The sequence below is a fragment of the Oncorhynchus mykiss genome, chromosome 28 (genome assembly GCF_013265735.2).
Source record: "Oncorhynchus mykiss isolate Arlee chromosome 28, USDA_OmykA_1.1, whole genome shotgun sequence".
NCBI lineage: Eukaryota > Metazoa > Chordata > Actinopteri > Salmoniformes > Salmonidae > Oncorhynchus > Oncorhynchus mykiss.
Genome location: NC_048592.1, coordinates 12,743,682 through 12,767,019, shown reverse-complemented (window position 1 = coordinate 12,767,019; position 23,338 = coordinate 12,743,682). Strand labels below are relative to the sequence as shown.

Sequence of the window (23,338 nt, the reverse complement as noted above, 5' to 3'; positions counted from 1 at the left end):
AAGATCTGAAGATCCTCTCCTACAAAACCTGCCTGCTCATGGTATTGGCCTCGGCTAAACGTGTTGGGGACCTCAATGTGTTATCAGTACACCCTTCCTGTACTCAGTTCGCCTCGGACGACTCTAATGTCACGTTGAGTCCCAATGCGGCCTTCGCCCCGAAAGTCAAGGCGATGTCCTACAGGTCCTTAGCTTTTTTTTTTGTTGCTATTTACCTTTTCCTCCCATTTTGCTTCTGAAGAGCAACAAAGGTTACATGCCCTGTGTCCGGTGCCAGCTTTATGTACATGCAGTACATTGAACGGACAATGCTTGCGACAGTTCTCTCTCCCACTGGATTGTGGAGGCATACAGCAGCAAGGGTTACCTGGGGCAAGGGTTACCCAGCGGGGGACACGCCCACTTTTTTAAAGGGTTACTATAGGAGATATTTGTGCTGCGGCGAGTTGGGCATCACCACACACTTTTGTGAAGTTTTAATGCTTGGATGTCACTGCTCCCAGTATAGTACATAGTGTGCTTATGGCTGGGACAGGGTAAAGTTACTATCCAGCACGTTGTGTGTGCAATACCCAGACTGCCCCATATGGCAGGGTCAGGTCTGGTCTGCCATGGGCTGTTTCATTTAGTATCCATGGGGTCGGCTTGGGGCGTGATTATATTTCCCCACATAGTATGTTGTACTATGACTGAAAGGGAACGTAACGTTATGACTATAACTACTGCTCCCTGGAGGAGGGAAACGAGGTACAACACCTGCTTGGCCCCGCACCGCCCATTCCTGCGCTCGATAAAGAGCGGTATTACATTGAAGGAATGAATCCGGGCCACAGCATATCACCTGTGGTATGCGTGGCTTCCAGTGAAGAGGGGAGTTCATTGGCCTTGTCAGGTGTGATTGTAGATCCTTCAACCAAAGTCACGAGAGTGTGACTCCCCAAAGTACTGCATGTGGTACCTCGTTTCCCTCCTTCAGGGAACAGTTGTTATAGTCATAACGTTACATTTTAAGGTTCAGAAAGAAAACAAGACCGGTTTAGATATTTTTTGGGGGGGGGAATGGTTTCCAATTTCCATTACCCTGTTCACTGTAAATGTTTCATAATATGAAAGAGTAGAATTTATAGAAAGAACAGTGACTGGGCCGTGCTTCTGCATTGCTTGCTGTTTGGGGTTTTAGGTTTGGTTTCAGTCTAGCGGCTGATGTAAAAAGGGCTTTATAAATACATTTGATTGATTGACTGTCCAATTGGTAGTAGATTGTTTATCTTACAATAGAAGTGACCGACCACATCGAATCGGTCTTATGTTGTAAAATTTGAAAGTGTTTTTTTTTACATTGGATAAAAATAGAGACTCAGAGCTACAAAATGGTATGTAATACACTGCAGTAGAGGAACAATTGGAAAGGATTTCTGCTTTGAAAGTTAATAAACTTATAACACCTCTTTTGAGAAAATGGCCCTTGAATTTTTGGCACACCTACTGGAGAGCTCTTCTATTTCTACACCTATTAAGCATCGTTCACACCCTCTTAAGCCTAAACCCTACCTATCTCTTTAAGGATTCACAAGTGAGGCCATGTGCTAAACAGAGTGAGTAAGGTAGTGTAGTAAACAACCAAAGATTTCAAGACTAAAAGTGGTGAAAGTAGTAGCCTCCAATAAGGAAAAACTCCAGGTAAAAATACACTTGATCTGTCTACCACAGTATATTGGAGTTGAAATTAAATAATGAATATGAGCTGAAAGTGCAGACTTTCAGATTTAATTTGAGGGTATTTACATCAAAATCAGGTGAACGGTATAGGAATTACAGCACTTTTTGTATGTGGTCCCCCCATTTTTAAGGGAACAAAAGTAATTGGACAATTGGCTGCTCAACTATTCCATGGCCAGGTGTGTGTGTTATTCCCTCATTAGTTAATTTACAAGTAAGCATATAAAAGGTCTAGACTTGATTTCAAGTGTGGCATTTGCATTTGGAATCTGTTGCTGTTCACCCTCAATATGAAGTCCAAAGGGCTGTCCAGCAAATCAAGCCATCATTAGGCTGAAAAATCCAAACAAACCCATCAGAGAGACAGCAAAAACATTAGGTGTCGCCAAATCAACTATTTGGTACATTCTTAAAAAGAAAGAAAGCACTGGTGAGCTCAGGAACACCAAAGGTCCAAGAAGACCACGGAAAACAACTGTGATGGATGACAGAAGAATTCTTTCCCTGGTGAAGAAAAACCCCAGTCACAACAGTTGGCCAGATCAAGAACACCCTCTAGGAGGTAGGCGTGTCTGTGTCAAAGTCAACAATTAAGAGAAGACTTCACCAGAGTAAATACAGAGGGTTTACCACAAGATGTAAACCATTCGTAAGCCTCAAAAACAGGAAGACCAGATTCGAGTTTGCCAAAAAAACATGTAAAAAAGCCTGTACAGTTCTGGAACAACATCCTATTGACAGATGAGACAAAGGTCAACTTGTACCAGAATGATGGGAAGAGAAGAGTATGGAGAAGGGAAGGAACTGCTCATGATCCCGAAGCATACCACCTCATCTGTGAAGCATGGTGGAGGTGGTGTTATGGCGTGGGCATGTATGGGTGCTAATGGAACTGGTTCACTTGCATTTATTGATGATGTGACTGCTGACAAAAGTAGCAGGATGAATTCTGAAGTGTTTCGGACTATATTATCTGCTCAGATTCAAGCAAATGCTTCAAAACTCATTGGACGGCGCTTCACAGTGCAGATAGACAATCAAATCAAATCAAATGTATTTATATAGCCCTTCGTACATCAGCTGATATCTCAAAGTGCTGTACAGAAACCCAGCCTAAAACCCCAAACAGCAAGCAATGCAGGTGTAGAAGCACGGTGGCTAGGAAAAACTTCCTAGAAAGGCCAAAACCTAGGAAGAAACCTAGAGAGGAACCAGACTATGTGGGGTGGCCATTCCTCTTCTGGCTGTGCCGGGTGGAGATTATAACAGAACATGGCCAAGATGTTCAAATGTTCATAAATGACCAGCATGGTCGAATAATAATAAGGCAGAACAGTTGAAACTGGAGCAGCAGCACGGTGAGGTGGACTGGGGACAGCAAGGAGTCATCATGTCAGGTAGTCCTGGGGCATGGTCCTAGGGCTCAGGTCAGTTGAAACAATGACCCGACACATACTGCAAAAGCAACTCAATACTTTTTTTAAGGCAAAGTGGAATGTTCTGCAATGGCCAAGTCAATCACCTGCTCTGAATCCAATTGAGCATGCATTTCATTTGCGGAAGGCAAAACTAAGGGCAAAACACCCTAAGAACAAGCAGAAACTGAAGATAGCTGCAGTAACGGCCTGGCAGAGCATCACCAGGGAAGAAACACGGCATCTGGTGATGTCTATGGGATCCAGACTTCAGGCAGTCATTGACTGCAAAGGATTTGCAACCAAGTATTAAAACTCACAATTTAATTTATGATTACAGTGGGACAAAAAAGTATTTAGTCAGCCACCAATTGAGCAAGTTCTCCCACTTAAAAAGATGAGAGAGGCCTGTAATTTTCATCGTAGGTACACATCAACTATGACAGACAGAATGGGGAAAAAAAATCCAGAAAATCACATTGTAGGATTTTTTATGAATTTATTTGCAAATGATGGTGGAAAATAAGTATTTGGTCAATAACAAAAGTTTATCTCAATACTTTGTTATATACCCTTTGTTGGCAATGACAGAGGTCAAAGGTTTTCTGTAAGTCTTCACAAGGTTTTCACATGTTGTTCTTCTCATTACCGTCACTGGAAAACCTACACCACATCAAATAAAATAAAAATATTCAAAAATACAGAAGGTGTAAAAGGTACAGTGAAATGGTAACTTGCATATTTGCATAGTAGTAATATTAAAATTGTGTCCAGATAAAAAAATGTGCATAAATATTTTAGAATTATTAGATAATGCTTAGACAGACACGCTTGTCTAAATTGATGGGTCTTGTGAAATAAATACTTTAACCACCCCCCTGCCACATCTAGCTAAGTGGATGGGTCAGTATTGTCTAGACATGTACACATGTTCATTAAATACAATAGATGGCTGTAATCCCCCCCAGACACACCTAGCTAACTTGATGGGTCATGTAACAATCTGGCAAATTGGAGTCTTTTGTTTAGACATGTAGCTAGCGTGGTAAAAAAATGAACCATAATCCCAACCATGCATGAAATGCTGTAGTATGAATCTGTAGGTAGCTAAAGCTAACCAACTACACTGAAAAAATATATAAATGCAACATGTAAAGTGTTGGTCCCATGTTTCACGAGCTGAAATAAAATATCCCAGAAATGTTCCACATGCACAAATGTGTTTACATCCCTGTTATTGCAATTTGCATGCTGACTTCAGTAATTTCCACCAGAGATGTTGCCAGATAATTTAATGTTAATTCCTCTACCATGAGCCACCTCCAACGTCGGTTTAGAGAATTTGGCAGTACGTCCAACCAGCCTCACAACCGCAGAACACATGCATGGCGTCGTGTGGGCAAGTGGTTTGCTTATGTTAACGTTGTGAACAGTGCCCCATGGTGGCGGTGGGTTATGGTACAGGCCGGCATAAGCTTTGGACAACAAACACAATTGCATTCTAACTATGGCAATTTGAATGCACAGAGATACCGTGATGAGATCCTGAGGCCCATTGTCGTGCCATTCATCTGCTGCCTCACCTCATGTTTCAGCATATCGAAAGGATCTGTACACAATTCCTAGAAGCTGAAAATGTCTCAGCTCCCCCATGGCCCGCATACCCACCAGACATGTCACCCATTGGGCATGTTTGGGATGCTCTGGATTGACATGAACGACAGCGTGTTCCAGTTCCTACCAATATCCAGCAACTTTGCACAGCCATCGAAGAGGAGTGGGACAACATTACACAGGCCACAATCAACAGCCTGATCAACTCGTTGCGAAGGAGATGTCACGCTGCATGAGGCAAATGGTGTTCTCACCAGATACTGACTGGTTTTTCTGATCCACGCCCCTACCATTTTTTAAGGTATAAGTTGACTATGCCTTTAAACAGCATGGAAAATTCCAGAAAATGTCACAGCTTTAGAAGCTTCTGTTAGGCTAATTGACATAATTTGAGTCAATTGGAGGTGTACCTGTGGATGTATTTCAAGACCTACCTTCAAACTCAGTGCCTCTTTGCTTGACATCATGGGAAAATCTAAATAAATCAGCCAAGACCTCAGAAAAAGAATTGTAGACCTCCACAAGTCTGGTTCACCCTTGGGAGCAATTTCCAAATGCGTGAAGGTTGTAAGCAAGTATAAACACCATGGGACCACTCAGCCGTCATACCGCTCAGGAAGGAGGCACGTTTTGTCTCCTAGAGATGAACATACTTTGGTGCGAAAAGTGCAAATCAATCCCAGAACAACAGCAAAGGACCTTGTGAAGATGCTGGAGGAAACAGGTACAAACGTATCTGTATACACAGTAAAACAAGTCCTATATCGACATAACCTGAAAGGCCGCTCAGCAAGGAAGATGCCATTGCTCCAAAACCGCCATAAAAAAGCCAGACTACGGTTTGCAACTGCACATGGGGACAAAGATCGTACTTTTTGAAGAAATGTCCTCTGGTCTGATGAAACAAAAAAAAGATATGTTTGGTCATTATGACCATCGTTATGTTTGGAGGGAAAAGGGGGAGGCTTGCAAGCCGAAGAACACCATCCCAACTGGGAAACACGGGGGTGGCAGCATCATGTTGTGGGGGTGCTTTGCTGCAGAAGGAACTGGTGCACTTCACAAAATAGATGGCATCACGAGGTAGGACAATTATGTGGATATATTGAAGCAACATATCAAGACATCAGTCAGGAAGTTAAAGCTTGGTCGCAAATGAGTTTTCCAAATGGACAATTACCCCAAGCACTTCCAAAATTGTGGCAAAATGTCTTAAGGGCAACAAAGTCAAGGTATTGGAGTGGCCATCACAAAGCCCTAACCTCAATCCTATAGATTGTGTGGGCATAACTGAAAAAGTGTGTGCGAGCAAGAAGGCCTACAAACCTGACTTAGTTACACCAGCTTTTTTAAACAATTTAAAGGCAATGCTACCAAATAATAATTGAGTGTATGTAAACTTCTGACCCACTGGGAGTGTGATGAAAGAAATAAAAAGCTGAAATAAATCATTCTCTCTACTATTTTTCTGACATTTCACATTCTTAAAATAAAGTGTTGATCCTAACTGACCTAAGACAGGGCATTTTTTTTACTAGGATTAAATGTCAGGAGTTTAAATGTATTTGGTTAAGGTGTATGCAAACTTCCGGTTTCAACTGTAGCTAGACCCTTACCCGTATCCATGGATGAATGCTTCACAGCAGACTGGAACGCCTGTTTAACTAAGTAAGACATCCTGTATCGTTTCTGTTTTATTTGTACCTACAGCTTGGTTGGCCCGTTGTGTCAAGTCACTCCGGTTCACACTGACCGTGTGCAGAAAGTAGTCCATCACAACTTTTCCCACTGATCTTTGTCGATAGCGCCTGTTAAATTCAGGGCAGCAATGTTGTTGAGAGCAGTAGCAACACTTTTGCAGTTCTCCATGGCTAACATTATATCTTTCATATAGCTGTGGTAGCAAGGATTATCTACACATACTGAGCAGCTCATGTTATAGACAGAAGCATGCTACATGGCAGACGAACCCGAACTCATCTTCGAGAAGTCCTGACCATCTATTATCTCAGCTAATCATGGATAGCGGTAAGATTCCTGCCATTTTCCGGGGCTAAACCACCTATGCTCATAACTTCACAATTTTATTCATATTTACAGATGGCATACAAGTTATTTATTGAGGCACATGTTAGAGAAGACACTACTGCCCCCCAAAAAACGCATTTTGCTAAATATGTATAAAATGACGTTCAAATGCCTCTCCTGTGAAGTAGTGACGCCTAGCTTCCTGAAACAGGTCAAATAAGGGTATCTCAATGAGAGGCCAATTGAAAAATCGAGTTCAGAGTGAAGTTGGGGTTTTATGATATATACTCTGTGAGGTTACAAAAATCTATCACAACTTCATCATGAGGACTTCAGATACAGCAAAACACAATATAAACGTTTATTAAAATAGTTTGGGGAATGGCCTCGTCTCTGAGGGAAGATCCTCGGAGCCAGATGCTTTAATGGCAGGTATCCCTATGCGGGGCAGCTGGCATCGAACATTCAGACTGATATAAACTACATTAGAACACCAGGCCCAAATACTGAAACTTCGGTAGGTCTAATAATTGTCTATCAATTAACAATTTCAGCCCAATATGACCTTGAATAATAAACTCACTGCTGCCCTCTACTGAATATCAGAGGGCATGCCCTCCTTTCACAGCCAACAAGTGTCATGATCACATATAACGGAGACCCACTAGGGGAAAAACTGGTTGAATCAACATTGTTTCCACGTAATTTCAACAACCAAAATCAATGTGATGATGTTGAATCAACGTGGAAAACTGATTGGATTAACTAAATGTAATCAACGTAAAGGAATTTTGTCTTTGAACCTAAATCCAATGATTTTACCTTGAATTCACGTTAGTTGACAACTCAACCAAATGTAAATCAAAACTAGACTTTGAAATGGCGTCTGTGCCCAGTGGGGAGAGTCATTGGGATCCTATCTCAAATGAAATCTACCCGTTATCAGACTTCAAAAAGAATGATTAACTGTCCTTATTTTAATTCATGAACATTGGCACAGGTCCTTGAGAACAAATCAGAATCATGTACACTGTAAGATGTTTACTGTGTAAATATTTAAACATGGTTTACCAATCCCAGACCGGATTTCACTTTTTAGCTAAAAAAACACTGACACTAAATTCAGTGCAAGTCTGCTTTATAATTATTTGTTACTTTTATTTCTTCTTTTTTTTAGGTATTTTTCTTAAAACTGCATTGTTGGTTAAGGGCTTGTAATTAAGCATTTCACTGTAAGGTCTACTACACCTGTAGTATTCGGCGCATGTGACAAATACAATTTGATTTGAAGTCAATGAGATTAATATTCATCTCAAAAATAGTGAGCTACACGAAAGACAGAGGACACACAACTTTTTCAGCTGCTCAATACAGTAGACATGTGCTGTTCACACCCATGCTTATGGAGTAATAGACTTGACCCCTCATCTGAGTTGATCTGGAGTTTACTTTGGCCGAGGCGACTCGCAGTTAACTCCCTCCAGCAGAGATGAGAGGAGTTGCTCTCTGAATAAAGAGAAACAGAAATCCAACAGAGTGCATCTCTGTCCGAAGACCAAAGAAAAGACAACAATAACATATGCAAGTGGCGTGTGATATCATTCTGTCTCTCAGGATCTGGGAAAGTACCACAATAACAGTCAAACGGAGGGCATCTTCCAATGGGAAGAGAAATTCATTCCGAGCCAAATCCTCAACAACATGTACACAAAAAGAGCAACGCTCTAGCCAATGCTTATCACATTAACAATCAAAGTAAAATTGGTTATAGAGGGATATTATAATAATGGATTGAAAACACATAAAACGTCATTTATGTATTGTACACCAGTGTTCGTATCAATCCCAGTAGACCTATTAATTTATTTATGTTTATTAAAAAATTTAAAAAAAATTAAAACACCAGAATCCACTTTCAACCAAAGCGTTCTATAAGAAGCAAGTGTTATATCTTTTCTCTTATAGAAAGTGAAATCATTCCGCCCCCCAGTTGGACTCAACCACCTTCCAGTAACTTTTCCTCCCAGTTCCAAGATTAACCAACAGGCCTGATTTCCTGAAACTGAAACCTCCCTCTGCATGTGGAAACGAACACAGCAGCAGCAGCAACACCTGCACCAGCAAGAGGTCAGCCAGGAAGTGAGTCAAGAGTCCAACCGTTACAGACAGACACACAGACATGCTCTAATAGTGTATTGCTACACAGGAATAAAATAATAGTGTATTTCTCTCATTTCCAATTAGAGAACGTGGAATCCATTCCCATGAATTACATAAATGAAGATCAACATAAAAAACCTTTACCAATATTGACAGAGTTTTATGTGCGTGATAAACTGAAAACGTGTCAGTTGAATATTATTCATTGTTATTACGTTGTGAAATTAAGGGGTAAATTTGCCCACACATTACAATGCTCATGATGTCATGAGATGTCTTATGCATTTCTGAATTGAAATAGACGTTTTCCAAAAAGTAAAAACATCCACCTCAAAGCCGAAGGGGAAATGACAACTCTGACTTTGTATAACAATCACATGGCTCCTTATTTTAACAGTTGGAGAGCATGGAACAACCCACATGTGCCCTGACAGAATCCCATAGCCTTTGTGCAGCTCTTTCCCAGACAAACTTGATTGATTGGCCATCAAGTGAGACACGCTCCTTGTTGGAAAGAACAACCTCACCACAGGGACTATCTAGTAAACAGACAGTGGATGTCAAGGCCTGCATGGCGTCTCCACTCTCCATTACCATCCGCTAGAAAGGCAAAGCCGGATCTCATGTATCTGTGGTCAAACGAGACCAATGCCACTTCCTTTTTATTGCAAGGCTGCTTCAAAACCGCGGCAGAATGTATTCCCTCTCCCTTCCTCACATTTTCTTTTTCAGAGGCTAGAAATTCACATAACCATGTGGTATGCTTCTGGTATTCGGGACACCAGGACTCCGAAATGAATGTAACGGTTTATCGCTCAAATCATCAAAGAAATAAACAATCTCCAGTTTACCATCTTTGATCAGACTTGAAGAAGTATTTGGTATAACCCTCCTTTTCTCTGGCAACATTTTCCTTGTCATGTACCGCTTATGACAAGTGTTCATTCTAAATCTATTACACCTTTACTGTAGGATCAAGTCCCAGTGACTGACCCGGGCCAAGACATTTGAGAGGTCGTCAGTCTTCTTTTAAAAAAAAAACAGTTTAGCAGTTCAACTTCGTCCGGAGTCATAATTGAGAGCTCTGCCACCCCATCGCCTGCAGCCAAATCAAATGAATCTGGGCTCTTGGCTCCTGGTGGTCCCCCTCTCTCGTGAAAGCTAGCGGCCCCTGCCCGCAGCCCCCACAGGAGTGGTGAGCAGATGCCAAACCAACTCCTGTTGCCAACAGGATGTTATAATAACAGGCCTGTTTACAAAGGGACTCTGCACTCACTTTCATTCAACGGGCCAGGGACCCACTCGCATGCAGCACTACTTTCAATAGTAAATAGCTTCCGCTTCCATTTCACTCACTAGTGTTTTGACGTTCTCCATGTCAATTTGTCACATGTGAACCTTGTTATTATTGGGTGTTGCCTTGCTTTGCACTTCTCCGAGTGTTGAGACATGTCTGTTGTCTGTTTTTGTTTTCTATTCATTATTATTCTTTAATTAATAAAGGAAACTACATAGCCTTTTATGACCTGGGCGGGTTGTAGTGTACTATTTAAGCCAGGCATCTGTCTTCTATGTAAAAAAAAGTGTTTTATTGGATAATTAGGCACCACTCAAATACTTACTCTACTGTCTACAGTACATTGGCATGGGGAACTTGAGGCATGAAACGTATGAAGAAACACATGATTTACCAGATATTTTGGGTTTAAATCAGTTTATCAACGATAAATAGACGATAAATAAATTACAGTACAACATAGAGTACAGCATAGAAGTCAATGCAAGTCATTCATACAAATATGATTATACAGATATCCCCAAATCCAGTGTCACTGTTAGCAAGATTGTGAGTTGCCGTCTGCTTTTTCTTGTACTGTACATTATAGAATAGGTGGTGACCGAATAGTATTCTGTGAATTTCAAGGGACACAGTTTCAAGGGACTTCGTTTCAGACCCACTGCAAACTGGGTTATAATTCAGCGATCCCACTCGATGCATCACTTACTCTGCAGCAACATGCAACACTTGGAGCTGGAGGGAAACCATGTGCAGGGAGGGAGGGGAATGGCTTTACTGACACCTGCAACTGAAAAAGAAGGGAAAAAAAACACACATTTAGCAGCAGTGTGACAATCGTTCCTCACAGTGATTTAGGTACAACATCAGAAACCACTCTATACTTATGGTGACAGACCCAGGGATTCAATCATCCGTCAACAACAACAACCAGGTATGGATCTATTCATGGTTCTTCACAGTGCTACGAGGACAATATCTCCACAAAGTGCTGATGGGAGTGAACACTTCCTTACCTTGGTGTAAATGCCATCTAGTGGACTGGTTGGTAATTACCACATTGAGAGGGACATTGATTTCTATATTTTACACATTACAATGACGTAAGGGTGTATGACTACCCCGGAGACTCAGACATTTGCTACAAATGTAGAGGTTCAGAACAAAAATGTTCTTAGAGCACGCATTTGTCGTCAGGGAACAGCAACTCACAGCGCATTTCTGGATTGCGCTGTGGTGAGCCGGTTGGCTGGTGTGTGAACTACAGCAGCCTCTTCATGCGGCAGGTGTGTTTGTCTATGTGCATAGTGGCCCGGTCCGTAGAGCTGGTCAGAATATCCAGGGCCTCGTCTTGCCTCTCCAGCTCAGTCTCAGCCTCCAGAGCCAGGTTTTTCAGCTGCATCAGCATCTGAGAGAGTAGGCCGAGAGCCATATAGGCGCACACACACACACACATGCTTGGATTAACTTGTGGTTGGCCCTTTTGAATCTATTTCCTCTGATCCATTGTACAGGGCAAAGTAAATCAAGCTCAGCTCAAATATTTGACATATATATTTGACCCAGGTCTGTGGGAGTAAATCTCTTGATTCTCGTAGTGGTGGGGAAAAGTGTCTTGTCTAGGGTTATGTCCCGAGAGGACATGGAGTGAGTGAGTCAGTCAGTGGAAAAGACAGGGGAGATGAGCAGAGAGGAGGAATAACACTTTTTTTTCTCAGCCATAATTATTCTTCCACTGCTTGTCGGAGCCACGAAGACCGAATGGCTGTTAGCTGTAAAATGAAAACCAATGAAGGGACTGCCGACAAAAACCAAAACGATCTGTAATAACTGTACTTCCATCGTTAGGTCATGACACAATTGCCGTGTGACCCAATATTCACGTGACTAGTATACATTACTCAAGCACATGGTGGCTATACAGAGGTCTCTGGTCTCCTGAGGTCATCGATAACAGACAAGTCAATGACATTTTGTTATTTCAACTTTCTGTGTGTTCAGGGAATTCTGCAACTCCATCTCCACGCTCCAACACCTGTGTACGTTATGGTCAATGGAACAACTTAAATCAACCTTGTTGTGCCAAGCAAAACTTAATAGACACTCACTCCACACCCCAACACGTGGTTTCTAAACTAATATTATGTTATCCTACACATGCTCACACACACACACACCCAATTGACGTTATGTCAGTTTTCAGAGGCCAGTAATCGCAGACACAGCAACAGTGCACGGGAACGGCTTCAGACAGCAACGAGCAGACAAATAGTATTTCAACGTACTCCTTAACGACAATTGCATGCATTCACTTTCTAAGGTTTCTTCAGTTTGGGAGGAAAATGTGATAAATAGACTGATATCGATACTTCAAAAAATACTTCAGTGTAATTTATGTGATTCTGGTGCCATATTCTGTAAAATTGACCTTTAACTAAATTCTACTGTTGAAGGTACATTTTATCACACCACTTCTGAACTTTTGGTTCGTTTTTGTCCTCTTCCCTTCAACATACACAGTCAGACATGTAGGTAAAATACAAATCAAGTTAAAAATAAATTTAAAAAAAGTAGGCTAATAACATAATTGAACTGATGAAAGGTGAGGTGAGTTGTAGGAAATGTGTTTAAGACATTAAAAAAAACTGTAAATATTCAACTGATTTGAACAAATAACCGACGTGATAATCTGCAGGTATCAAATATCTTTTGACCAAAGGGGCTATTTGCTGTACACTTCGGTAGGAAATCAGGTTAAAAGTGATTCTCAACGAGGGACTCTCACTAATCATTACATGAATTAGCTGCATCATAAAGTGTACCACTTTACCACTTCAGAAAGCGGTAGGCTTTGTGGTTTAAAACAACCATTATGACTTATCGGCACAAAATAACAAGCCATTGATAGAGAAACAAAACACATGTCCCTGAATTGTAAACAGACTAATTGCGAAAAAATGTCACTAACACGATCGATTTGTTTGAAAATGATTATATATACGATTATATTGAGATACAATCGTATTGATACCATTCTGAAGTAGTCAATACTTAACTTGTAATATCTAACTAACTGTGCCGTTGTGAACGCAATTTCCACAAAAGCCTCATTCAACCTCAGCTTCAATCAGCTTTACAGAACTGCTTATGGGACTGTAAGAAACACCCAAGCCTCGAGAGACTGTAGCCTGTGTTTCAGGAGGATTCTGAAAATGACAACATACCTGTAACGGATTACCATTACATAGACAAAATGTTGTGTTTTGAAGAGGTTTAACATGGAAAACACCATTCTGAGCCACCCATAATAATGTGTTAAACGAAAACGCATTGGCGTCACTGTTTATGTCTTGCAACCATCGACCATGCATGGAGCTCACTGTTCAACATTATGAGACTTTGAATGGAAATACTTTATACACTGTCTGACCAGAGAAGTCTAACCAAATAACTGGCCATGTCTCTTTCCCTCTCTCCTCTCTCTTGTAACCCAATGGGAGTTTGGTTTGTGGTCTTACCGACTAATATATAAAATACATAGTATGTAAAATAAAAATCATCACAGTGAATCTCTGGTTTGGACTGGAAACACAGCATTTATCTTCCCATGATTTTCATAGAACATAAGAAAAGTTACACTTGTTCTTTAAAACCTGCTATTGAAATGGCATACATTTAATGCATCATAACATGGAAATTCAATCATGCATTTCTTCTGAATTCAAAACAGATATAAAGACAGGTATAAACATTATCTGAACGCAAAATAGAGAAAATGTTAGGGCAGTGTAACTTCAGACTGTTATAAAGCATGTGATACATAGGATAAAATGCTTGAGGAAACAGGAAGAGGCATTAGAAGCCAGATTCCGATATTGTATCTCACCTGTCGGATTTCCTGAGCCTCAGCCTGAGTGACCTCTGGCTTAAGGACATGCACCTGCACCTGGGACAGCTCTCCTGCTGGGACTGTCATGGGGACCTCTGTCTCCTGGTTCTGCAGCAGGCCTGCTGCCATGGGAGGGGGCAGAGATATAGTGATAGGCCCCTCAAACAAACACATTAGCTTCTTATGAGCGTAACAGTAACCCTATGATAATGTAATGGGGAAAGCTCGTAACAACAACAAAACACAGCATGCATCAGAATTGTGTAACAAATCAATAAGCTATGTAATAAATCAATAATCTAGAGTGTATAATGAGATTTCAGCCTCAAGAGAGCCTAAAGTAATTTCAAAGATGTGTATTGAACAATATGCCATGCTAACACCCACAGATCTTTACTGCCACTTGGTGGCCAAACACAAACCATTGTGCAGAGCAAAATAAACAAAGAACCCCCGACTAGGACCACAGAGGATAATCTAAACTTCTTACCTGCATTCCATATTGAACCTTGATCCTGGTCACATGGGGTCGTAGCTGGGGTCGTCAGGAAGGCAGAGTACTCACTTGTGTACTCCACCTTCTTCTTATACTGTATCTCTAGCACTGACATGGCCTCCGGCATCTTAGCCGACAGGAGTCGGAAGCATATGTCTGGCTTCCCTATGAACCTCTGCCTCACACTGATCTCATACGGATTGTGCACCCGGATGTCATCCACCTCATCCCTCTGAAAGCGGTGGAGCAGCACATAGTTTGTGTCTCGGACTTCTAATGAGGAGACCATCACCATCAAGCAACCAGGCTTCAGGTCTGAGTCTCCACCTCTGGAGACGATGGCTGGTACGCTGGTGATCACTCTGTGCTTGCCTGTTCCTGTTAACTTACAAGCAGCCTCTCTGGCAGCATGCTCAGCCTTGACATCCTGCTGACTCTTCCAGGGTAGTTTGCCAAAAGGCCACCAAGGGGGAGACTCCAGTTCAGAAAGTAGCCTGCAGAGATAATGGTGACAGAAGTTAGAGGAATGCATCCAATTCAGTGACGGTTCATACAAATTAAGAAGGGTAAACATGTTCTGGATAATAGCTATCCAATCTCAAATAATTAACCACTACTATATATTAGTGTATATTTAATCATCATGTGGATAGAAAGGCATCAAAACTTCGGAAATGTTAGCTACAATATTTGAAAATAATAAAACAATTGACTGACAGGGCCCAGAGGTAGAATTCAATATCCACCTTACCTGTCTGCCACGCCCAGATCTGAGTCGATCTTGCCTAGGCCATGCATGACATTATCAAACTGTTCTCCCTGGTGGTGGAGGACATTCCCTGTGTCCTCTAGCCGTCTCTGAGCCCCCGCAACCAGGTTAATCAGCTCCCTCCCCTTGGTCGGCTGTGCCTCAGCCCCCTGAACCTCTGCAGATGGGGACAACAACCTCTCCCTCCAGAAATGCTCCAGGACATTGTAGACCACCACCCGGTTGGGCCTCAGCGAGCCGAACCAGTGCTTGATATTCCCATGCTCCAACACAGTCAGAGTGCTGAAGATGAAGCTGGACGACTCCATCTTGATCTCCATGATCCTTGAGAGGCGGAAACCAACCAGGTTCTCTTTGCTCTGGTCTGAGGTGAAGCGCAGCATGGTGCGGGTCAGGGACAGGGTGCCGGCATCCCAGCGCTTCTCACTGTTGATGTAGTAGGAGCCTGGCCAGCTGTGGATGGGGATGTCTCGGGTTGGGCATGTCATTTTGGCTTGGCTTCAGATGCTCACCTAGGAAGAGAGGGGTGAACATGTTAAAATGTTGTATTGTAAATAATATTTTAATCAAGGTCAATATGTTACTCGAGATAAAGGATTAGAGACTAAAACGTTGGAGCTGCTAGCTAGGAATTTCAATCAACCCGGCAGTAAAGCTATGTTATGTAAGTAGCTAGCTGTCATGGTAATCAAGGTATTTTGGACTAGCTATTTAGACCTACTATATGAACAGTACAGCTAGCTAGATACATATGTTACTGTGTACTAGCTACCTTATTAGAGTACCACTGTCTATGCTAAGCTTGCTAACGTTAGCTGACTAGCAAAACATTCAAAATCATAACATGTCAGGAAGCTAGCTAGCTAGCAGACCTTTTCATAAGCGTTCCTCTCAAATAAAAGATAAGAAAATGTGTATTTCGAGTAAATTGCATTCGTGTTCAAACAAACAAAATAGGTAACTAGCGATCATTCAACATTGTTTGATGATTTTGTTTACTTTTTAAACAAACCTGGCACCTGAGCTCCTGCAGGGTTATGACTATTCCAGGAATTCAGAAGCTACAGTTTTGTAATGTTGCGTAAGACGATAATAGTATCGATTGTGCATTATTTGAGTACAGCTGCTCTGCGTGGAAACTGTTAATAGATATTTTAAGGGGCCACTTTAATAATTGTACAAAAAAATAAAATATGTAAGAAAAATATATTTTCGCAGATTGGTTCCCAAGCGAGTGATTTGTTTGGACGTGAAGAGACGTCACTTCCTCAGTACAGACATGTTTACAGTCCGTCTAGAAACAATGATCCTGCTATTTGAAATGTGTAGAATGTGCATTATTAATGTCTAATTTCAAAGTGTATATTTACTAAAGACATTCAACGTTGAATTAGCAAACATTACGGAAACAATCGTGTACAAAAAAAACCGAACAAATTAAAGCAAATATTGGGCGTGTGCATCTATAAATGTGGTCCCCTAAAATGCAAAATAGCATAGCCATAGGAAGCTATTTTTAGGCTCGAATGAACGAACCTTTTTCTCCACATGTTTGATTTATCTTTGCAATGTAAATCCAATAATAATGGTGGAAAAGCAATTAATATGACATATAATGTCACTATAGTTTAGGTACGTCGCTTGTTTCGATTGCTTGCTAATTAGTTAGCTAGTTAACGTTACACCCAGGACTTGTTTACATCATCCAGTATCATGGACAGGGAGTCTTATCATAACTGCTGCAGCCTCGTTAAAATATCAAGGCAATCCTATGAACAATTTTGTTCTTCGCACTTTGTGGATTACATAGAGAAGGATTTGAGCTATTCCAAATTCTTTAAAAAGTACTTACTTCCTAACCACCCATGCATGTTCTCGAGGAAATTTACTGAAGACTGGAAATGTAGGAAACAGTGGGTCACTGAAGAGGGGAAGCCAAACTTCCAGAAACTGCTGCAGCAATTTGGTGAGTAAATGTTGTTAGCTACATATCTATTACAATGTCCAGTAACTTTGATGTCAAATGAATGAGTTTGATTAGCCTATGGATGGGTTGTTCTGATCTGTGATTTGACAATCATTTCTCGTGCTTTGTGTAATTATCTGATGTATATATTTGGTAATAAAACATGTGTTGCAGTTATGATGAACCAATAACCTATTTTGTAAATTGTGATTTCAAAGTATTTCTCTTTTTTTCCTCTTGCAGATGAGACTCCGGTTCCAGTTGCAAACTGCAATGCGAAAGAATACAATGCAAACCCCAAACAAATTATTCCTTTCAAGGAATTTATTCACTACTGGAGAGAGTACATACAGAATGGACACTCATCACCAAAAGGATGTCTCTATCTGAAAGATTGGCACATGTCAAGGTATTGAATTCACCTGTATGTTGCCATCTGAAGTAAGAGCACACTGTATATAGACTTTTTTTCTATTGTGTTATTGACTGTATGTTTGTTTATTCCATGTGTAACTCTGTTGTTTGTGTCGCACTGCTTTGCTTTATCTTGGCCAGGTTGCAGTTGTAAATGAGAACTTGTTCTCAACTAGCCTACCTGGTTAAATAAAGGTGAAATAAATTAAATAAAAAATGATTGGAACGTTTTTTACAGTATGTAAATAATGTAGATACTGAAAGTAGCTGTATCAATAATAAGCTGCACATGGCTCAATGGTTCCGTCCTCTGTCTTTCACAGGGATTTTCCTGAACACAATGTTTACACTACCCCAGTCTTCTTTTCCTCTGACTGGCTTAATGAGTATTGGGATACTTTGGAGGTGGATGACTACCGGTTCGTCTACATGGGACCCAAAGGCTCATGGTATAACAAAACATTTCATTATAGAGTCTATAATGGATATTCTCTTAAATCTCTGTCTCCTCTAACAACATGTGATTGCTTTTTCCTCTTTTTGCTATAGGACGCCATTCCACGCTGATGTGTTCCGCTCCTACAGCTGGTCAGCGAACATCTGTGGCAGGAAGAAATGGCTCCTGTATCCCCCAGGCCAAGAAGAGTTTCTACGAGACAGCCATGGCAACCTTGCTTATGACGTCACTGCCCCTGAGATTCGAGACAAGGTGCAATTCCCACACTGTGATGAGGCCTGTCAACCACTAGAGATCATTCAGGAAGCAGGGGAGATCATATTTGTGCCCAGTGGTTGGCACCATCAGGTTTATAATTTGGTAAGTACTGCAGTTTGGATGTGGGACAAATTTAAGTGGTACACTTGATCAAGAGGTTTTTTTTACAAATCATTATCAGTTAAGCACCTGTATGGTTCACATGGCTAATTTTGAACTAAGTAACCTGACTTCTGTCTCATTATCCTGCAGGAAGACACCATCTCCATCAACCATAACTGGCTGAATGGCTGCAATGTGGACATTATGTGGCAGTTCCTTCAGAATGAGCTGTCTGCTGTCCAGAGGGAAATAGAGGAATGGAGGAACACTATGGATTCATGGCATCAGCACTGCCAGGTATATAAGACACCTGGAGATAGACATACAGTGCCTTCGGAAAGTATTCAGACCCCTTGACTTTTTCCACATTTTATTACGATACAGCCTTGTTCTAAAATGAGTTTCTCCCCCCCCCCTCATTAATCTACACACAATACCCCATAATGACAAAGCAAAAACAGTTTTTTGACAAATGTATTAAAATATCACATTACATAAGTATTCAGACCATTTACTCTGTACTTTGTTGAAGCACCTTTGGCAGTGATTACTGCATCAAGTATTTTTGGGTATGAAGCTACAAGCTTGGCACACCTGTATTTGGGGAGTTTCTTCCATTCTGCTCTGCAGATCCTCAAGCTCTGTCAGGTTGGATGGGGCGCGTCGCTTCACAGCTATTTTCAGGTGTTCGATTGGGTTCAAGTCCGGGTTCTGGCTGGGTCACTTAAGGACATTCAGAGACTTATCCCGAAGCCACTCCTGCGTTGTCTTGACTGTGCTTAGGGTCATTGTCCTCTTGGAAGCTGAACCTTTGCCACAGTCTGAGGACCTGAGCGCTCTGGAGCAGGTTTTCATCAAGGGTCTCTCAGTACTTTGCTCCCTTCATCTTTGCCTCGATCCTGACTAGTCTCCCAGTCTCTGCTGCTGAAAAACCTCCCCACAGCATGATGCTGCCACCAAGCTTCACAGTAGGGATGGTGCCAGGTTTCCTCCAGATGTGATGCTTGGCATTCTGGCCAAAGAGTTCATTCATGGTTTCATCAGACCAGAGAATCGTGTTTCTCATGGTCTGAGAGTCTTTAGGTGTCTTTTGGCAAACTCCAAGTGGGCTGTTATGTGCCTTTTACTGAGGAGTGACTCCTGTCTGGCCACTACCATAAATGCCTGATTGGTGGAGTGCTGCAGAGATGTTTGTCCTTCCGGAAGTTTCTCCCATCTCCAGAGGAACTCTAGAGCTGTCAGAGTGACCATCGGGTTCTTGGTCACCTCCCTGACCAAGGCCCTTCTCACCTGATTGCTCAATTTGGCCGGGCTGCCAGTGTTCTACTGGCTACTGTGTTCTTGGGGACCTTCAATGCTGCAGACATTTTTTGTTACCCTTCCTCAGACCTGTGCCTTGACACAATCCTGTCTCTGAGCTCTACGGACAATTCCTTCGACCTCATGGCTTGGTTTTTGCTCTGACGTGCACTGTCAACTGTGGGACCTTTTATATAGACAGGTGTGTGCCTTTCCAAATCATGTCCAATCAATTGAATTTACCACAGGTGGACTCCAATCAAGATGTAGAAGCATCTCAAGGATGAGCAATGGAAACATAATGCTCCTTATCTCAATTCTGAGTCTCATAACAAAGGGTCTGAATACTAATGTAAATAAGGTATCGGTTTTATTTTTAATACATTTTAAAACATGAAGAAAAGCCTGTTTTCACTGTCATTATGGGGTATTGTGTGTAGATTGCTGAGGATTTTATTTGATCCACTTTAGAATAAGGCTGTAATATAACAAAATGTGGTGAAGTCAAGGGGTCTGAATACTTTCCAAAGGCACTGTCTGACAAAGCAGATGTATTTTAAAAAGCTGTGTAATCTGAGTTGGTATTTTGTTTTACAGGTTATCATGAAGTCCTGCTCTGGGATTGATTATGGGGAGTTTGCCACTTTCCTGAAGATTATCGCTGACAACCGCATGTCCTTCTTGAGTTCTTGCTCCGAGAACAACTCCTCAAATTACCCACGTCATCTTTCAGAGACCCTGGCCACATTGGGGCTTCACCATGCTGCCTTTGACCTACAGAGGGTGGCTCACATTCTAGAATGCATGCTCTGCAATGAAGACTTCAAGAGACTTGATCATTCAACTCTGAGCTCACAACCTGAAAGTTTGCTGCAGCAGATTCGAGAGACCATGCTCTCCACTAGAGGGCAGCACTCCCTTTACCAGGAATAGGCCAACCAGTATCCTTTATGAGCAGCTTTATCAATACATTTAGTTGATAAGGCTTTGGTTTCAGAGGTAGCCTGATGTTATCTTGACCCCCCCCCCCCTCCAAAAAAAAAAAGTCATCCTGTGTGAGCTTTTGGGTGTTTTTTTATGTTGTGAATGAGATGTTGATAAAATGACAAATGTCCATACTTTGTGTCCTCGTATGTTTATTACGCCAGAGATACATAAAGTAATATTTAAGATAATAGCTAGCAACTGGCAAGCAGTGCACAACTGGCAAACAGCATAGTGTCAAGGAACTCAATATTTGAAGCAATCGCAATACTACAAACAAGGAAACTATTCATAGACGTCATAGACATGGTTGGTAGTGCTACCAGTGAAATACTGTACTAAGTGATTTGGAATAAGAACATTTTAACTTTATGTACCCTATCCATGTAAATATGATCTGGCTCATTTCAACATGTGTGCGTTTCATATTGTTGGGGTCAAATACCTCTATTTTCATTTGGCTTTAAGAGTCTTTGGGCCACCAGTATCGCACGGATTCCTCCAGAGACTGTGTCCTCAGAACCCTTGAGTGTTAATGGCTCTTTGGCATGAGCCAGGTGAATGCCCAGATCTCCAACTCTGTGCTTCCCGGCTGACTTGCCAGACTGGGTCTGAGGTGCCAATCCTTCGGGTAGTGCCGACATGCGTACGGCATCAGATGTTTCCGTACCACCCCATTGTGATGAGTCCTGGCCGATGGAACAGCCCTTACTAAAGCTGATGCCCTGCATGTAGACCAGGTTGACCTCCAGAGAAAGAGCCACCCCGGGAGGAAGGTCCTTCACTCCCTCGGGAAGTCCTATGAGATACCACTATAGAAATATTATAGGGTTATTACAGGAATAACTTGAATTCAACAGCCATGCTAGCCATATCCCATACCGTATCCTGCAGCCTTCTCATCCATATTGTATATGGCATGACAACAACCCAGTAGTTGACAATAAGCTACAGCACACGGTATGAGACGAGGTAAGCAAACCATTTCCACCATTTATCTATTGCATAGTGGTGCCTGGGGTAGTCCACTGTGTTGCCATGCTGACACCAGTGGTGACCTGTCATTCAGGGCAGGTTGCCTGTTTGGCATGTTATTTTGGCATTAGTACATGTTACATATCAGTTTGCAAACAATGTAAAAAATATATATATACATCTATTTTTTGCTTTATTGAGTAAGGCAGCTCCAAAATGCAGGTGTTTCAGACTAGTTCAGTGGTTTCTGTGGTGGGGCAGCCAGAGGAAAATACAGACCGTAGGAGTTGGTAATATTCTATAGTTGTACTGTGATTGGCTCAGTGTTCTGTCACTCATGGGGACACGACGTCACCATAAAATATACGGGGAGAGCTCAAAAATTCAAGCCCGTTGGGTGCTGCCATAGAGTTACATAGGAAGTGCCCATCCAAGAAAGGTGAAGGTCATTGGCCACATATAAAATTACGTCAAATCACGTTATATCTACAGTAGCTTTGATTGATCATGTCAACATCATACTTTCAAAATCTTAGCTAGCAAGCTAGCAGTCATCATCATGAATCAAGTCGACAATCTACTGGCAAATATTTTTCAATCCTTGTGATATGAAGAGAAATTATGAAGAGAAATTATCGATAAAACGTATCGGTGCTCATCGGCCATTGGACATAAACACTACACAACAGGTTGGCAATCACTAATTCAACAATGAGTGGTTTGAAAGGAATCAGTGGCTAACTGCAAGCATTGCAAAGCAATCACTAGCCTGCTATTCAATGGAGTGGGTGTGTTGTCCAAGTCTGGGTTTAAGGGTCTCTTTTCTAAGCTTAAAAGGATAAACATTCAACATTGGCCTTGCTGTCAATCCAGCATGACTTCTGCCACATTCAAAACAACTGGAAACTCGGAAATCTCAGACAAGAAGCTTCACTGCAGTACCTGGTTCGAATCCTGGTTCGAATCCAGGCTGTATCACATCCAGCCGTCATTGGGAGTCCCATAGGGCGGCTCACAATTGGCCAAGTGTCGTCCTGGTTTGGCCGGGGTAGGCCGTCATTGTAAATAAGAATTTGTTCTCAACTGACTTGCCTAGTTAAATAAAGGTTAAATGAAAAAAAAGCCAGACTTTGATGAAAAAGTTTGATGACAAAATTTGCCCAAGAAGGACTGCCTTGCCACCTTCCTGTTCAAGTGAGAACAGGTACGGCAACTGCACAGCCCTCAACTGCAAGGCTCTCCAGAGGGTGGTGCGGTCTGCACAACGCATCACCAGGGGCAAACTACCTGCACTCCAGGACACCTACAGCACCCGATGTCACAGGAAGGCCAAAAAGATTATCAAGGACAACAACCATCCGAGCCACTTCCTGTTCACCCCACAACCATCCAGAAGGCGAGGTCAGTACTTGTACATCAAAGCTGGGACCGAGAGACTGAAAAACAGCTTCTATCTCAAGAGCATCAGACTGTTAAACAGCAATTACTAACACAGA

At 41.8% G+C, this 23,338-nt stretch overlaps 2 protein-coding genes across 6 annotated transcripts; one reads left to right on the top strand and one right to left on the bottom strand.

Annotated features, from left to right (window-relative positions):
* Positions 1-10,633: 10,633 nt before the first annotated feature.
* On the bottom strand, positions 10,634-17,334 carry LOC110508574 (synaptosomal-associated protein 47). 5 transcript variants are annotated; one of them, XM_021589173.2, is made up of 6 exons: positions 17,240-17,334; positions 15,370-15,899; positions 14,613-15,112; positions 14,120-14,244; positions 11,446-11,641; positions 10,634-11,023 (listed from the first exon to the last, which is right to left on the bottom strand). In XM_021589173.2, exons 2-5 carry the CDS (start codon positions 15,873-15,875, stop codon positions 11,495-11,497), a joined length of 1,278 nt encoding a protein of 425 aa, XP_021444848.2. In that variant the 5' UTR covers positions 15,876-15,899; positions 17,240-17,334; the 3' UTR covers positions 10,634-11,023; positions 11,446-11,494. The 5 variants fall into 5 exon arrangements, with proteins under 5 accessions (XP_021444848.2, XP_021444849.2, XP_021444850.2 ...); XM_021589174.2 differs by lacking the exon at positions 17,240-17,334 and adding an exon at positions 16,407-16,666; XM_021589175.2 differs by lacking the exon at positions 17,240-17,334 and adding an exon at positions 16,387-16,658 and having other exon boundaries at positions 14,120-14,241.
* LOC110508576 (2-oxoglutarate and iron-dependent oxygenase JMJD4) lies at positions 16,728-21,001 on the top strand. Its single transcript, XM_036966387.1, has 6 exons — positions 16,728-17,353; positions 17,597-17,762; positions 18,091-18,216; positions 18,317-18,584; positions 18,735-18,881; positions 20,481-21,001. Exons 1-6 carry the CDS (start codon positions 17,101-17,103, stop codon positions 20,814-20,816), a joined length of 1,296 nt encoding a protein of 431 aa, XP_036822282.1. The 5' UTR covers positions 16,728-17,100; the 3' UTR covers positions 20,817-21,001.
* The last annotated feature ends 2,337 nt before the right edge of the window (positions 21,002-23,338 follow it).

Coding starts and splice junctions, on each gene's coding strand:
- LOC110508574 (XM_021589173.2), bottom strand. CDS start 15,875: ATGACATGCCCAACCCGAGACATCCCCATCCACAGCTGGCCAGGCTCC. Junction 15,113..15,369: donor GATCTGGGCGTGGCAGACAG/GTAAGGTGGATA, acceptor TTATCTCTGCAG/GCTACTTTCTGAACTGGAGT. Junction 14,245..14,612: donor AGGTTCAATATGGAATGCAG/GTAAGAAGTTTA, acceptor CTCCCATGGCAG/CAGGCCTGCTGCAGAACCAG.
- LOC110508576 (XM_036966387.1), top strand. CDS start 17,101: ATGGACAGGGAGTCTTATCATAACTGCTGCAGCCTCGTTAAAATATCA. Junction 17,763..18,090: donor AAAGATTGGCACATGTCAAG/GTATTGAATTCA, acceptor TGTCTTTCACAG/GGATTTTCCTGAACACAATG. Junction 18,585..18,734: donor ACCATCAGGTTTATAATTTG/GTAAGTACTGCA, acceptor ATTATCCTGCAG/GAAGACACCATCTCCATCAA.